Source organism: Asterias rubens, chromosome 6, assembly GCF_902459465.1.
Source record: "Asterias rubens chromosome 6, eAstRub1.3, whole genome shotgun sequence".
In the NCBI taxonomy this organism is placed as follows: Eukaryota; Metazoa; Echinodermata; class Asteroidea; order Forcipulatida; family Asteriidae; genus Asterias; species Asterias rubens.
Window position 1 is genome coordinate 11749516 of NC_047067.1, and position 17764 is coordinate 11767279.

The 17764-nt window shown below is 37.3% G+C and overlaps 1 protein-coding gene across 1 annotated transcript in view; it reads right to left on the minus strand.

Annotated features, from left to right (window-relative positions):
- Positions 1-17764, minus strand: part of LOC117291180 (serine/arginine repetitive matrix protein 2-like) — a 56520-nt gene that overhangs the window by 20876 nt on the left and 17880 nt on the right. Inside the window, exons 2-3 of the mRNA XM_033772760.1 lie at positions 15981-16068; positions 3451-3551 (exon numbers count right to left, since the gene is read on the minus strand). Coding sequence (XP_033628651.1) covers positions 3451-3551; positions 15981-16068 — 189 coding nt within the window. The remainder of the gene's footprint in view (positions 1-3450; positions 3552-15980; positions 16069-17764) is intronic.

Here is a 17764-nt window from a genome sequence, read left to right on the forward strand (position 1 = left end):
AATGAATGAAGTTATATAATTTTGTTTCATCCACTACTGACAGTTGACAAACCGATTTTAGAACACAAAGGTCGATGCAGTGTTTTATCATTCCCCTCCTAGCACAATCACCGACCCCTCTAAGATCTGTCGGTATGATCCAGCTTAGGATATCATTCCAATTGAGATCGGTGTGAACAATGAGGTAAAGACAATGAAAATATGAGTATATTAAAGGCAGTGGACACTATTGGTAATTACTCAACAAAGTAACTATTAGCATACAACTTTACTTGGTAACGAGTGATGCACTGCTAAAAATGGTATTCTTGAAATAAGAAAAACATCTTATTTTGAGAAAATATTTCTTGTGTCACAAGAAATATTTTCTCAAAATCAGATGTTTTTCTTGTTTCAAGAATACCATTTTTAGCAGTGTGGGGAGAGGTTGATAGTATACAAATATTGAGTGGCTCAGAGTGGAATGGGAGGAATATTATCGCAAGGTAAAATTTGGACTGTTCCATTTCACGAGGCGAAGCCGAGTGAAATGGAGCAGTCCAAATTTTACTGAGCGATAATATTCCTTCCATTCCACGAATTAAAGCCACTCATTTGTTTTATATAACTGACATATAGACCCTTGTCATTTGATGTATTTTAAAAGTATAACATCAAAAAATCACACAAATTACTGTCAACCAAAAATCATAGCGCCGCGTAGCGGCAACAATGCACAAATTGGATCACAACCTTTTGCACAGGTGCTCCTTTGTTTTAGCAGCGCGGCGGGCGCTTGCGGCGGCGGCTCTGTACTGCTTAAAAACATTGGGAACAAGGATGAACCTAACTGTTGAATGGGAAATGCTATTCCCCATGGACGAATAGGTCTTTTTGATTGCCGGTGCGGATGGGAGTAATAGTGAATGTCACGTGAAGTAAGTTCCACCAATCAAATGACAAGGATCTGTATGTCAGTTATATAATATAAAACATTGTGAGAAACAGCTCCCTCTGAAGTAAAGTAGTTTTTGAGAAAGGAGTAATTTTCCACGAATTTGATTTTGAGACCTCAGATTTAGAATTTGAGGTCTCGAAATCAAGCATCTGAAAGTACACAACTTTGTGTGACAAGGGTGTTTTTCCTTTCATCAATATTTCAAAACTTTGGCGACCAATTGAGGTCAAATGTTCACAGGTTTGTTATTTTATGCATATAGGCCTAATGTTGAGATACACAAAGTGAGAAGACTGGTCTCGGACAATTACCAATAGTGTCCAGTGTCATTAAGTATATATATCATTATATGTTTGCAGCGGCCCTCAATGCAGGGATGTTCATTGATGTTTCAGTACAATATTATCATGTACGTTAGTACATGAGGCAGTTTTTATTTTACTTAGAGAACATTTAACTCCAACACTGTGTATGTTTAAGGTAATTAGCAAGTCTGCTAAAGGATTAGTTCTTCCTTCCTTTTCCCCAGCAATCCCCCGGGAACCTTCCAAGCCAGACTCGAGACCTTACACCTTCCACCACAATTATCTAGGCAACTCAATTTGGGATCACTCTACAAGATGAAAAGCGTGCTGGCGCCTTCCGACCTAGAGGTGTGTGTTAATACAGCCTCTGTCAATACCGGAGACCCTCGGGAGAATTGGATCTTTATAGTAGGTTTTACACCGTCGCCCCTCCAGCTACACTTCTTCATAACCATGATGAGTTAATATGTTGTAAGCTTTAAGCCACATTAGTTTGTGTTTAATCATTGGGATACATGCATGTATATCTTTTGCAACAGTAAACTACAACAATTTTTTTCCATAACCATGATGGAGGAATGTGTCGAAGCTTGACTAAGCCGTGAATTCATTCGCATTAGTTTATGTTTAATCATTGGGATACATGCATGTATATCTTTTGCAACAGTAAACTACAACAATTTTTTTCCATAACCATGATGGAAGAATGTGTCGAAGCTTGACTAAGCCGTGATCTCATTCGCATTAGTTTGTGTTTAATCATTGGGATACATGCATGTATATCTTTTGCAACAGTCAACTACAACAATTTTTTTTTCATAACCATGATGGAGGAATGTGTCGAAGCTTGACTAAGCCGTGATCTCATTCGCATTAGTTTGTGTTTAATCATTGGGATACATGCATGTATATCTTTTGCAACAGTAAACTACAACAATTTTTTTCCACAACCATGATGGAGGAATGTGTCGAAGCTTGACTAAGCCGTGATCTCATTCGCATTAGTTTGTGTTTAATCATTGGGATACATGCATGTATATCTTTTGCAACAGTAAACTACAACAATTTTTTTTTCATAACCATGATGGAGGAATGTGTCGAAGCTTGACTAAGCCGTGATCTCATTCGCATTAGTTTGTGTTTAATCATTGGGATACATGCATGTATATCTTTTGCAACAGTAAACTACAACAATTTTTTTCCATAACCATGATGGAGGAATGTGTCGTAAGCTTGACTATAAGCCGTGATCTCATTCGCATGAATTTGTGTTTGTTCAATAATTGGGGGATACATGCAAATCTTTCACAACAGTGAACTTCAACAAGTTTGTCGGAACTGTAGCAATACTTTTGTGCTGAATTCCATTTGTCTCACATCAATAAGCACACCTTAAGACCCGTTAACATTTTAGAACAGTAAACATTAGTTAATGCCCTAATGGTTTGAAGGTTTCGAGGAAGCTTACTCCGTAATAGGGTGGAAACTAGACTATTTACTATTTATAATGTAGGTCCTTTGGGTTTTAAAGCACTTTGTAACAGCTAGTTCTACTTTCTAATTTTATAAAAATTCCTATGCTGAAGTTTTGTTAATCTACATGTTCGAAATACATTGTAACTCTCAAAATAGAAAGCATTTCAAGAATATCATTTTATGTGGTCACTCTTGTTGGGTAATCATTTTTTAAATCTAGAAAACTGCAGCTTTTTCTGCTGATGATCAACAAAACTTTTAACACAAACGTTGAAACATCTTCAGACTGTCTCAATTTACCAAGTAAATTCTTATCGGCATTTATTTCAAGAGTGATTACCAAACATTTACAGACCCTTTAAAGCCATTGGACCCTTTCGGCACAAAAAAAAGGTTGTGGTGAAAGACTTCTCTTGAAATATTAGTGCATGAAATGGTTTACTTTTTGAGAAAACAGTAAAACAATATCAATTCACCGATACAAGGATGGGTTTTCCCGTTACTTTCTCCCGACTCTGATGACCGATTGAGCCTAAATTTCCATAGATGTGTTATTTTATATAGAAGTTGTGATACACGAAGTGTGGGCCTTGGAAAATACTGTTTACCGAAAGGTCCAACGGCTTTAACTATACTTCCTTCCTCCGATTAAATTGACCTTGACTTTCAGTGTTTTGTTTAACTATATTACATGAACGGCTTGACTTAGGAACCTTTGGTTCTGTATATTACCTGGGCGGACAGTTCTTCCTTTCCCTCTGTGGCCTTTGCTGGAAGTACTTGACTTGATTGATGGATCCGATGACAAATCTTCCGACCTCCGATGGATGGGGCTAGAAGAAAAAGAAAAAAATGACGGAAATGATTGTTTGTGATATTTTGGGGTCATTTTTAAGTAAAAGCCAAAATTGGGTCACTCCGTAGTTCAAGTTCTTTCAAAAAACAAAAAAAATAAATGTAATGATAAAACTTGTATTAACTGTTCTTACTTCTTTTTTGTTACAATCTGCTTAGCAAAGAGATAATGAATTAATTGCACAAGAATGAAGAACAAATAAAATAATTAATATATATCAAACCTGTACAATAGTCTGACATTAAGATTGTATTTCATTTCCATTTAATTTATATCGGTGCGAAGCCAAGAACTCTTTAGAAAAGTGAACTTCATCACTGTACTAGCCAAAAACACAATGGAGAGAAGAGAATGAAGAGTTTCAAATAATATTTATTCTAATATTTGTCAATTTTGGGAAGTGAGGGATGTCCGTAAAAAGTAGAGCAAGAAGAAAGAAGATGAGGGAAAAACTTGGTTGGGGAGGGGGAGGAAATGTAAAGGAGGAGGTAGAGAGCAGCTCAAAATGGAAACCAAAGGGAAAACTTTACTAAGTAGCAGATACAGAAGCCATTCAGGGCCTAATTTCAGAGTAAGCCTGTAAGCACAACAACTTGCTAAGCACAGACTGACAGAATAGGATTGCTTAGCAGAGTCAGGTTACCAGCCCAATTACGATTAAGTTTGCATTGTTGTGGCTGGTGCCCGACTCAATTTTTGAATGCATTTTCAGCTCTGCTTTATCGTAATTGGCCCTTTTGTAAGCAGGATCTTTGCTTGTGCGCGTAGTAACCCTCGTACTAGGCATTCTACGCTTGCACAGTAAGTGGAGATGATGATTGTAAGCGCAGAATTTGGCGGTAAGCAGAGCCATGAAATTGGGCCCTGCTATAAGCGTTCATCAGACCATAACAAAAACACAAAATGAAGTAGGATCTACATGTAAAGGGCAAAGGAAGGAAGGTTGGGAAGGGCAGGGGAAATGAGAAAAGGAAGGTGGGGTAGCTGAAATTGGAAATCACTTAAAAATTTCTGAATATTGACAACTGCTGCTAATACTAGACCATATGGAAAGGTGGGGAAGGAGATAGGAAGGAAAAGGGAAAATAGAGAGGTGCGTTGGGTAACAGTGGAAGCGAATAAAAATAAGAGTTATGTACTTGTACATGTATTATGCGCACATGTCCAACCTGCTGGGTGTTCAAGGCGCAGTCAAACCAACAAAACAAAACAAAAGAAAACAGACACAAACAAAATTAGTTCTTAAAAACTTACGAGAATTGAGATTTGAATTTTGTGGAACAAAGACAAGAATTAAGATAAGTAGAGAGTTCCAGTGGAGTGTAGCTAAACAAAAAGACCTGTTGCCCCATGAGAGTCGAGACTTGGGTTCTCTGAGGAGATTCCTTGACGAAGTATAAACTTACAGTAGTTCTGAAATATAGTGGAGAGCCTTGCCGTTGTAACGGCAAGGCTCTCGCTCATTGTCCACAAAGTACTAAAAAGTACTTTATAGACATTGAGCATCAGCTTGAAGATGATTTGTTGAGAGGTAGGGAGCCATTGTTTCAGAATGGGGGCGATTCGGATAGTCAGGATTTTCTAGACAGTGTCACAATGCAGGCTCCAGAGTTTTGAAGACGGAAAATCTGGTTCTTAGGAAGATTGTAGAGAAGAGCAATGCCGATGTCAAGATAAGAAGAGGGGGCTCAAGAAGGGAGCTTATAGAAAGAAAACCAAACAATATCACAGAATTGTTGTAAGATAAAAGAAAAACAAGCAGGGTAACAAACCAGCGACTGCTTATCAGACTGAAGAAAAAGCCAAAGGGCTCAAGAGAGGCTGGAGTCGTTCCTGTTTAAGAAAAGGTTACTGAACGATTCTGACAGCCAGGATCTTTAGGCGCTGATAACATACCCAGACATTGGATTCTAAACTATTTCATCGTTACCCCCTTCTAAATTATTCTCCTCAAGGGCCTGTGAATGATGAGACGTTCAGATGGAGAATGACTTCATCGGTAAGAGTTGCATCTTATTACCGAATTGACGGCAGGGCTAAACAGTTTAGCATTTTTTAAAGGGAGACCACTACATTTGACATAAAACTACAGAAGTTGTTTCTAAGCGGAGTGCACACGGGTACATGTATTCTATCGATATCCATTCTCTAGATAAAAACTCAAACCATTCAAAAAAACGTCTAACATTTCATGTTTATTGTCATGCTCTAGTGAAAACAATGAAAGTATGGTCTTTGTTTTTTGGGGGATTTTGATCAGTTTCATATCATCACACAATGTGCAACATTGCATATGAGTTTAGGAAAAAATGTTGTATCTTGCATGAAAATGTTCCGTGCAAAATTGTATCTTGGCGCATATATGTACTGGATTTGTGTGTACATCTGGGGTAGATTTCACAAAGAGTTACATGTAAGACTAGTCTTATCTTGAGTTAGGAAGAGTTACTCGTCCTAACTTAGGACAAGCCATACATTTTTAATATCTCCTACGACTACCGGTAGTCCTAAGTTAGGACTAGTCCTAACTTTTTGTGAAATCGACCCCTGGACTTTTTAAAGTGAGATACACTGTATTTTGAATACCACCTAAAATGAAACAAATTGGTAATTGACTGAAACAGATTGAAAATTCTAAACAAAATATTGAATATAAAAAATATGCCCTTTTCTCAATGGCCGTACATACCACCTAAAGTGAAATGAATTTGTAATTGACTGAAATGAATTCAGAATTTCAAAACAATATTGAAATATTGAATAGAAAATTCACTATTCTGAATCAGTAAAAAATCACAGGACCTGAAGGGGTTGCCCTTTGGTGTTGGGAGAGAAATGGGGCATCATAACACCAGAAGGCAGATGTGCATGATGTTGAGGCAGGACCAATCAATAATGTAATAGCCTTGTGATAAAATATGCAACAAAAATACAGGCTTTAATGGCTATGAGCTACATGTATGAATACATACACAAATCCCTGTTGCGTGTGGCTGAGTGGTTTGCGTGTGTACACACTACACGTTTGGCAGCGGTAAACCCGTTCACCGAATGTAAAATATTAACTCACTCGCCTTCGGGGCAGGTCAGTCATTTCACAAGATAAGTTTAAAGATTTTTTTCTAATTTGGCTCACACGTATCAATAAATCAAGAAGGGTGGATTTAATGTATTTCAGAATAAAAAGGCGGAATTTCAGGACACAAATCTGATGTGTTTCGATGGATAATCAATGATGTGTGACAAGGAACACATGAGTTCATTAAACCAAGTAGGGCATGAATACCATGGCTCCAGTTGGGTCATAATTTATTAATATTTTAATCTTTGACACACGAACAGAAAAAAACATCTGTGGCTGGCTTTCAAAATGTGGGGACAAAAACACAAATGAAATCAGCCGCACAAGGGAAAATAATTGATAGAATATTTCTACATTTTAATGTATGGCACAATACTGGGCATTAGGTAATAAAAAAGTAGGAATTATTTTTAGTACATTGCTGACCTTATTGCTCATGAGCGGAATTTTCCAAAGGGCAAAACAAGAAATCGGAAATCAGACTAAAGTTGGGAGAAAATAACATGCCTGTTAATGTGAGCAACCAATTAAGCTTAGGAATTTCAACGAGGCAATGTTGGTCAATGTCTCCACTGACTTTGTTTTGGCCTTGGTGCCCCTTTAATCCATCAATATTCTTATGGAAGTTCCTCATAGAAAAATGAAAGAACATGCCTCAGAGGTCAATAAGGTTACAAGAAACTGGTTCTCTAATTATTTATTCATCATCAACAGGGAACGATAGAAAAATGTTTGGACCAAATTTGTTTTTTGTACACACTGAATGCTCACATTGAGTAGAAAATGATGATTTTTCAGTAGCAACTGGTACATTTTGTGTAGTCATCTAGCTACATGTATTTACTATTCAAGGGAAATCGTTCACTGATCATGCATAATTGTATATACACTATGTGTAGTGTACAAGATGAGTTTGGGAAATATTTTCAAAAGGGGTCACAAATACTGGTAAAATTATTTATTTTTTTAAAAGATAAAAATCAATTCATTTCATTTTAGAGAGAGATAGTCAATATGAGTCCATTTTATACACTATAAGGTCACAGTGTATGTTGTACTGTACATTACTGTTAACGGAACACGTTGCCTTGGATCGGTCGAGTTGGTCTTTAAAAAGCGTTTGTAATCGTTTGTTATAAAATGCATATGGGTAGAAAGATGTTGTAAAAGTAGAATACAATGATCCACACAAACATGCCTCGAAATTCCACGGTTTTCCTTTTACCTCGTCGACTAACACGGTCGGCCATTTATGGGAGTCAAATTTTTGACTCCCATAAATGGCCGACCGTGTTAGTTCGCACAGTAAAAGGAAAACCACGCAATTTCGAGGCAAACTTGTGTGGATCATTGTATTCTACTTTTAAAACATCTTTCCAACCAAATGCATTTTATAAAAAAAAGGGTTACAAACGCTTTGTATAGACCAACTCGTCCGATCCAAGGCAACGTGTTCCTTTGATATTGTTTTATTGTAATTAGTTTTTAGTGGTTCTTCAACTGAGCATCAGTGGAAGACAGCTTTCATGCTGAGCTGATTTTAACCAGTATATAAATACAAAGTACAAACAAATACAACCAATAACAATCCAAAGTCACCACTATATATTTACAATGTGTTCAATCACATGGTCAGAGGCGAGTAGTAATCAATGGAAGAGCAAACAAACAACTCCAAAGGCAACACCACACATAAAACAAACATATCATATTTTGTTCAAATGCCTACTTACAATCGCCAGCATTATGGGTAGAGGTATGTTCCCAACAGACCAATGAATGGGTCATTGAATGTTAAAGACGCTGTCATTCCATCTGCGTTGCGATCAATGCATAATGTCATGTATACTACAAGTACGATAAAAATTTCTCTCACCAGCATCAATACGTGACGTCTTACCTCATTGCCAACAGTCAACAAGGGTAACGGGACAAAACGATTTACCTACATATAAGAGTAGTGGAAATCCCCTATCGACAGAGATGAGAGAAGAAGGCGATGAAGTCGGTCCCGACCTTAACAACATCCTCCTGGGTTATATCATAGAGCCTTGCTCTATGGTTATATACATGGCGAGTGTGGCTCCTGATCATACAAAACAATGGAAGAGATCATACGGAACAATGGAAGAGATCATACAGAACAATGGAACAGTAAATAATTCCAAAGTCAACACCAAATGTAAACAAATAAATCATATCTTGTTCGAATGCCTACTTACAATCACTTGCATTACAGGTGCAGGTTTATGAACGTTCTCACATGTAAAGATGCTGACATTCCATCTGTGATGTGGTCAATGCATAGTATCGTATTCTGATCAGCAGTTTGGGATACAACAAAATTTCTCTCACCAGCATCAACGTCTTAGCCTCATCATTGTCACCAGTCAACAAGGGTAAAAGTACATGTATTTACCTACATATCAGTGGAGTGGAAATCTCCTATCGACAGAGATGTGAAGACTAAATGTATGATGTCGATCACGACCTAAAACTACATCCTTCGAGGTTTACGTTGAGAGAGTAGATCCCGATCATACGAGGAGGGGGAGTGTACGTCGTAATGTCATGGCTCTCTCCCAACGCAGACTCGCCAGCATGACACTGATGTATCAGAATACTGTGCATACGTCAAGCACTAGAGTAGACAGCGTGTGGCTCATTGAGTATAGACTAGCCTTAAGTCTCCCCATTGTTATAGGGCTTGGGTACTTTTTCTAATGAACACGTTTTCAAAACTGCTCCCTCGTTTCCGCATTAAAAAATTGCAAGCCTGGGTTCAGTTTCAAAACAGATATTATATTAGATTTTCTGTTGACATACATCTGTTGCTGAGGTATAGTTAAATTATTGGATTCAGTGTGATTGTGATTTTTGACAATAAGAACGAAAGAGTGACAAACACAAATCACAATATCCACAGAGTTACATTAGTAAAGTATGTTGGGTACATGATGAAATAATGTTTGTCTCACTTGAGACAACAAATTATTTTTGTGACTTTTGTTTACTAATTTCTCAAAACCTACAGCACCTCAGCAAGTAATATTTGAAGGGAAGCTTTCTACTATCATTATCTTCAAACCATGTCAAGTTTAATGTAAATCTGTGTACATTGTGTTTTTTTTGTAAAAGTACCCCCATCCCTTTAAGTTGGACATACTTAAAAGTGTACCTCATTTCTTATTGCATTGTGTTGTTTCTGTGGTTTAGGTTAGCTTTCTCCTATGTTCGTTCCCCTTTTCCTGTCATTGTTTTTAATTTCCTTTTGGAACTTAATATACCAGACATGTGCAGTGTACATAACATGCCCGCATTAGACCAATAATGCACAGAGAAAGGAAATTCCTCATTCCATGGTAGAAGTATGTACATTGGATGCATTCCACATTTGTTTTGGCCTCTAAAAATAAAAGAGCCCTATACATGTTCTGAGTGAAGATTTTTTTGGCCTTTTAAAATACGTTGTAGTAAAAATGCAAACAATTACAAATGTAGGAAAATCTTTATTATAAGCATTTTAAAAATGGTCGTGAAAATGAATTACATGTCTTTGCCTATGGCATACTAAATGAAAGCACAATATCATTCAAAATCATCATATTGTTATCATATGATTGTTCAATGACTTGGCATACCAATCGATAAACAAATTCCATTTGGCTGACTACTGACTAAGTACTGTACATTTAAGTCTCAAGCGTCCATACCTGTTCATCTTCCCTGAATTGTATTGCCTTGGAATCTCAAAGCCCTACGATGACATCATGCACCCATAAATAGTAAATGACTTCTGTTGTTTGCAGTGAAACATCATCTGCAACAGCAGGACTGGTAGCAAGTCTACTCCATAAGGCTATTGCCAAGTGCCAATACTTTGAGTCACATACAACATGAGTCATCCAGGATCGTCATGGCGATGCCTGCCTCGGAAGCTGTCACAGCGAGATTCTTCCAGTTTATTAAAAAAATAAGAGATGCGGGTCATGTGTGAATCTTGCAACCAAAGTGTTTACGACCCAGACTGTAAACTGTTACCTTAAGAATTATGCTCTTTTGTTTACATTGCTGAATTTTTTAGGGACAATTTTGTGGAAAGAGTGATTTATTTGAGGCACTCTATTTTACAGCGTCTTGTCGTAAAATGTAATCAAGCAACTAACCAGCCGCTCATTACATGGAGAAATGAAGCACATGTAGGTCAATATTTAACCTGACAATCTGACAGATACAACATTTTCAAGGTTTAGTTTTGGGATAATCTGAACTTCAGAATCAAGCTTCTTTGTTTCAAAAACGGAATAATGTAGATCTTAAGGTATGGGTTAATGGCAAGGGAGACATTGGCCTTATCTAACAGATAAGGATGGTCTGAGAAATGATCAAGGTTAACTCGGTGTCATGTTGTATAAGTCAGTAACTGATCGACTCCATACATAATATTGTATTTTTGAGATTTTTAAACAAAGAAGCTTGATTCTGAAGTTCAGATTATCCCAAAACTAAACCTTGAAAATGTTGTATCTGTCAGATTATCAGGTTAAATATTGACCTACATGTGCTTCTACATTTCTCTATGAGCGTCTGGCTAGTTATGCTTGATTACATAAAATGTTTTTTTTTTTTAATGTCTGTTGAACCCTATGCCTGCATATTTTTGTATAATATATAAATATTGTTTTAACCCATATTTTCCAGCGGAAATCTAACTTTTATATATTTTAAACTGTCGATGGACATTAAATGAAATCTATATCTATCAATGGAACTTTGTTCTATCTCAAGTATCAGATGAGAATATTACAATGAAAAATAATAAATAAAGGTAGGTATGTGTATACATACATTAGAGTTGGTAAGAAGCACTTCATCTGTTGAAGAATGCCCTTCAAAAGGTTTCAGAGAAAGAGGGATTCATAAACATTTCAATTTGAAAAATATTTCTGTATTCTAGTTATGGATTATTCAACCCGAGTGGACATAATATTGATTCGGTTTAAGGTGCCCTAATTTGTAAAGTGCCATAATTTGTAAATGTTTAGCCAGACAAAAAGTAACCAGACAATAAAAACACATAAGTACCTTATGAAATAAAATGCAAAAAAATAGTCACAAAACATGATACCGTTTGTCAAGTTGTAGCACCTTAATAAATAACTTTTTAAGGGAGAATTTATAAAATCTCCAACAAATTCCCCGAGTTGGATGAATGTACTCTTCCAAAAGCCAATTATAGCATACCATCCATAATTTTGTTACATTCGGATTGGGTGAAATCTCATCTTAATTTGAGCCATGTACTGGTCTAAAATAGTCAGGTAGGGTTTCAAGAAAGCTCCATGAAGAGCTGCAAGGCATTTGCGGACATGAAATGGAATATTTATTGGCAGCTGAAAGATTTCTGTCTACATTTTATCAGGCCTGTATGCTTCGTTTTAGAAAGGGCAAGGGCACCAAGGTATTTTCTCTTTGGCAAAGGGCACCCTATGAGGAAATTGTAAATTTCTACTGGAGCATTTCAAGGGCACCAAGGCAATGGCAAGGGGCAACGGAGGCAATCGCCTTTGTTGCCTCCGTGAAGTGTCAGGCCTGTTGTACCATGGAGCAATTGCTCCATGATTGTATCAACACAGTGGATTGAGGAACTCCACTCCAAAAGGTTTGTCAGTCCCCACTTATTTTCCTTGATTTTTTATTGACTTTATTAACTTAGCTAATGATATTACCAGGTTGTAGCAATGGAACTATATGTATTTGGGGTCCTGAACAAGGTTTTCTTTCTTTTCCAGAGTTGGTACAGTTGTTTTTTTCGATGTTTTTTTGCTTGGGGAAAAGTTGCATATTTGAAAAATTCCCCTGGCATATAAACTAATTTTATGAAGGTATTCAAAAAAGAAAAAACAAATACTTGAATATTTGTGTCAGTGTCCTTTTAAGGCAAAGTATACCTTTGGAACCATTCAATTGTTTTAACCCTATTTATACAATAAAACTAACCTGTGAACATTTCATTCCGAAAGGTTGTTTTTTTGTGACTTTGACATAAAAATATAATAATAATAATAACAAATTCTTATATAGCGCATTTCACAATAAACCGTATCAATGCGCTTTACATTAGTCCCCCAGTCATTGGGCCGATAACATCCCTTTAATTTTAATCTTTCTCAGCTCCCTTTAGGGAGCATACAGCCCCGAGCTGCCGTGGCGCTCTGAAAGCTTTTCATTCACAATATCAACCTCTACCCTCGCAGGTACCCATTTATACCCCTGGGTGAAGAGAAGCAATTATAGTAAAGTATCTTGCTCAAGGACACAAGTGTCACGACCGGGATTCGAACCCACACTCCGGTGACTTAGCACCAGAACTTGAATTTGATGCTCTTAACCACTCGGCCGCGACACTCTACATTGTAGGAAAACTAGTCCGATTTGGAATACACAATCTGAGAAATGTTTCTTCTGAAATTGAAACTGATTTTGAATCCTTTTCTCTAAAACCACATTCTTTACAAGGGAATCATTTCTTAAATAAGTAAATTATCAACACTTATTTTCTTACCAACTAAGATTTTATGGTAATTATTTTGTGAGTAATTACCAAAGGTAAATGTATAGGCCTACCCTCCATTTAAGGCTCCGTTCTGGGGCTAATCCAAATAACGCAGCGAGAAAATATTAGGCCTGTTCATATGGCTCCATGTAAATAAAAACCCGGAGGCCGCAACTCTGGACTTGGTGCTGCTTTAAAACTTTCCCCACATACTTTAATTAACGCTTTCCAATGCAAGTGCCCCTTTAAAAATGAAAATGGCCTCGCCCTCTCAAAGATGTCTAGCCTATAGTATAACATTTCAAAAGGAAAGTTGAGGACCATTGAGAAGGAAAACTGTAAAACACCTCTGCAATTTCAATCCACCTACGTAAATTGAAAATAATATTCACGTTCACGAGTTATACAGGAAATCCGCAACCGATCACAGCAAGCGGATTTGAGTTTCACTATTGATTTTCAGCCATAAATTTGTAATAACTTGAACTCCCCACGTTTTTATCTCCGTATCTGCATTTTCAAAACTGCATCTTATTTTCCTTTTTAAGAAAAGGAAAAACATTTCAAATGGTATACTGCGTGTGGCAGTGTCATGGCCGAGCGGTTAAGAGCACCGGATTCAAGCACTGGTGTTTGATCAGCAGGGTGTGGGTTCGGATCCCGGTCGTGACACTTGCTACATAAAATTGGGGAGGTAGTGCTTTCTGCTCTACCGGCTAGGCTTTGAATTGAAGATACCCAAGCCTACATTCATATGGACTGTGAAAGGGGTAACCCTGTTTCAGCCCTAGGAGTAGGTGGCAATGGCCTCTGGAAAAATAATTGTAGCGCACACCTTGAAGTGGCTTTCAGGCCTTGTGTGTCAGGCGACTTGCATAAAAAGAAAGAAAAAACAAAAAACAAAACTGCACTAAATAAACACCCAAAAAGCACTGCATAGTAAAGCTCTGATGAGCAGACAGGTGCAACCTGATTCCTAGTGATAAACACGTTCCATCAATATTTATACAGCAAATTTCAAGGAAATTACTGTTTTTAAAGGCACCGGATACTTTAATTACTCAAAATAATTGTTAGCATAAAATGGAGAGCTGTTGATAGTATGAAACATTGTGAGAAACGGCTTCCTCTGAAGTAGCGTAAGTTTTTGAGAAAGGAGTTATTTTTCACTAAAATATTTGAATTGAATTCGAAACTAGAATTCAATGCATCTGAAACAGACACAATTTGTGAGACAAGGGTGTTTTTTCTTCCAATATTCTCTCGCAACTTCAACGACCAATTGAGTTCAAACTTCGCAGTCAAAAAGAAACCCGTTTGTTATTTTATGCACAAATGTTGATATACACCAAGTGAGAAGACAGGTCTTTGACACCTAGCAAAGGTGTCCAGTGGCTTTAATAAATTGCAAAAATTGCACAGTATCAACTGTCATGACAACATGCACAGTTGTGTGACACATTTTGGGCCAATCGTTCACATTTTCATCCTCAGTGCAATAACCATCACAAGTCTATAGATCAACAGGGCACTCCTTCAGAAATTTAATACGATTGGTTTGATAGCATTTCCCTGTTTTGATGAAACTTAAATCTCTGTCTATCCACTGATACTTCCTAAACCTAGGCATTGATTGACACATTGATTAAAGACAGTGGACACTATCTGTAATTGTCAAAGACTATTCTTCACAGTTCGTGTATTTCAACATATGCATAAAATAACAAACCTGTGAAAATTTTAGCTCAACCGGTCATCGAAGTTGCGAGACAATAATGAAAGAAAAAACACCCTTGCCACACGAAGTTGTGTGCGTTTAGATGGTTGATTTTGAGACCTCAAGTTCTAAACTAGAGGTCTCAAATCAAATTCGTGGAAAATTACTTCTTACTACGTCACTTCAGAGGGAGCTATTTCTCACAATCAAGAAAAGTTTTATGATGATAATTATTTTGAGCAATTACCAATAGTGTCCACTGCCTTTAAAGGCAAACTCTTTCTAACTTAGGATACATGTTATTCTTAGGACTTGAACGAGTTAAATTCCATTACCATTGATGTAAGGACACATTTAACCCGTCCCAAGTTAGGACGAGCCTAACTCCAGATAGGATTAATCCTACTCAGGTGAAATCGGCTGCTGACATCTTTGGTAACTGTCAAAGACAATCGTTGACTCCCAACATATGCATAAAACAACAAATCTGTGAAATTTTTAGAACTCAATTGGTCATTAATTTTGCAAGAAAAAGAACACCCTTATTGCACATAATTTGTGTGCTTTCAGATGTCTAAAAAGGCTTCAGGCCTTTTAATATTGAGTGAGAAATTACCTCTTTCTCAAAAATTATGCCACTTAAGAGGGAGTCGTTTCTCACATCATTTTATTCTATCAACAGCTCTCCATATCCGAGTAAGTTTTGATGCTAACAATTATTTTGAGTAATTACCAATAGAGTCCAGTGCCTTTTAAGGGTTTTGATACCTTTTGTAATGATTTTAGGATAGTCGCGTAGATCAATTGTACATGCTATAAAATTGTTGTGACTTGTTTTACTCATCTCTCAAAAACTAAAGCACCTCAGCAAGTAATGTTTTCTACCATCTTTCTCCCATCATTATCTTTAAACTGTGTAAGTTTAATGCAAATCTGTGAACATGGTGTTTTGCATCCTACAAAAAGAACCCAAATCCTTTACTGAGCGCTTTGATACGCCCCTTTAGGGGTGTGATAAAGCGCTATAAAAGAACGGAGTATTATTATTTACCTTTCTGGGAGGGAACCTTGGGATGATGAGTGACGTAACCTAGGACGAGATATCCTGGTGTACAACGCTGGGTCTGGAATTTCTATATCTAGAAAACAAAAATAAGAAAACAGAAGTTCGTTTTAGTTGAAAACTGTTGATGCTACAGTGGTCAGCTGGCAACATGCTAAAGACACACAAGACTACCAGTGCCAGCCAAAATTCAGCCCACGAGATCCGGCTGGCTAGTTTAGTGATGAAAAGCGTCCGTATTTTATTTGAATTTATTGAATGGGGGACTAAGAAACAGCAAGTTAACTCATCCTATTGGCCAGTCACTAAAGAAGTTATGGGCAAATCATGAGAATAAAATCAAGGTTCTAAACCACACATTAAAGGCAGTGGGCACTATTGGTAATTAGTCACCATCTGATTTTGAGATCTCAGAATTAGATTTTGAGGTCCCGAAATAAAGCATCTGAAACAACACGGTGTTTTTTCTTCCATAATTATCTCGCAACTTCCGACGAACAATTGAGTTCAAATTTTCACAGGTTTTTTCTTTTTTTGAGCATAATATGTTGAGACACACCAAGTGCGAAGACTGGTCTTTGACAATTACCAACGGTGTCCAATGTCTTTAACAAAGGTATTTCTCTTGCTGGAAGAGGTATGGTTCGCAATAGAAAACTCCAACAAATAAATCTTTGTTGAAAGAAAGGACATCATCCATGGTGTAACAAGCTGTGTCTATGCTTAGGAAATATACATATAAAATAATGTCAAAGCTACATGTACATGTACCTGTATAATGTACGAGCATGAGGAGGATTCGCAAACTTGTATTTTTCATTGTTTGCATTTTGTGGTTCTTTCTGTATTTTCTGTAATTTTTTTATTCAACCGGTTTTTCTCTCTTGACTTTCCAAAAGCACTTTGAAAACACACCGTAATTTTGCCCTGGATATAAAAACTGTTTTTTACAATTATCATTATTATGATGGTAACATGTATAAGCAATTACATGTGCTGCAATCTTGGTTCACGAGAAACTCCTCGCCAGCAACAGACATCAGGAATCGCTCAGTCAATAAATCAAGTCAAGACCATACCGCAGCCTGAGGAACACAGCTCCCCTCAGCACTGGCCACGCCGGTGTCTCGTTCCACAAAGGAAAGACATCTTCTCCCTCGTGAGGTGCGTATCAATGAAACGAAAAATCCTAGAGCATGGTAGAGACTCCCAGGAGCCAATCAAGAGACCAAGAAGAACGCAAAAAAGACCTCTTGAAAAAAACTACCTCATGAGAAACCTTCCAGAGTATCCCATTTATTGCATCCGATGACTCCAAAAGATTCTTCGTCTGCTAACGCACTTCGTACAAAACATACCAATCGTACCAAAGCAAATTGAAGGCTGTGTCTGCTCATCAGAAAGTCTAGCCATTTCACCTCGTCCGTCTGTTAGTAACTGAACTGAGCCTTGCCGGAAATGTAGCCAGGTCTATTTTTAACGGGCTAGACACAAAATAATCACAGAGCTTTGGAAAACTGGATGGGGGAGTCATCAAAAAGGCACTTGTAAATCTCTTATTGGGAGTATGTGGAAAATATTAAGACGGCAGGAACTCTGTAAGCACAATTCAATACAGGGTCTAGGGTGTGGCCATTTTGTTTTCGTCCCAATTCAAAACCAAACAAAACAAAACAGGGACAAACTTTTAAACAGTTTGTTTCTTACTTCATATTGTGCATGCCTAAAAATAAAAAATAAACCAAGGCACCCACAGCAATTTCTGTAGTGCC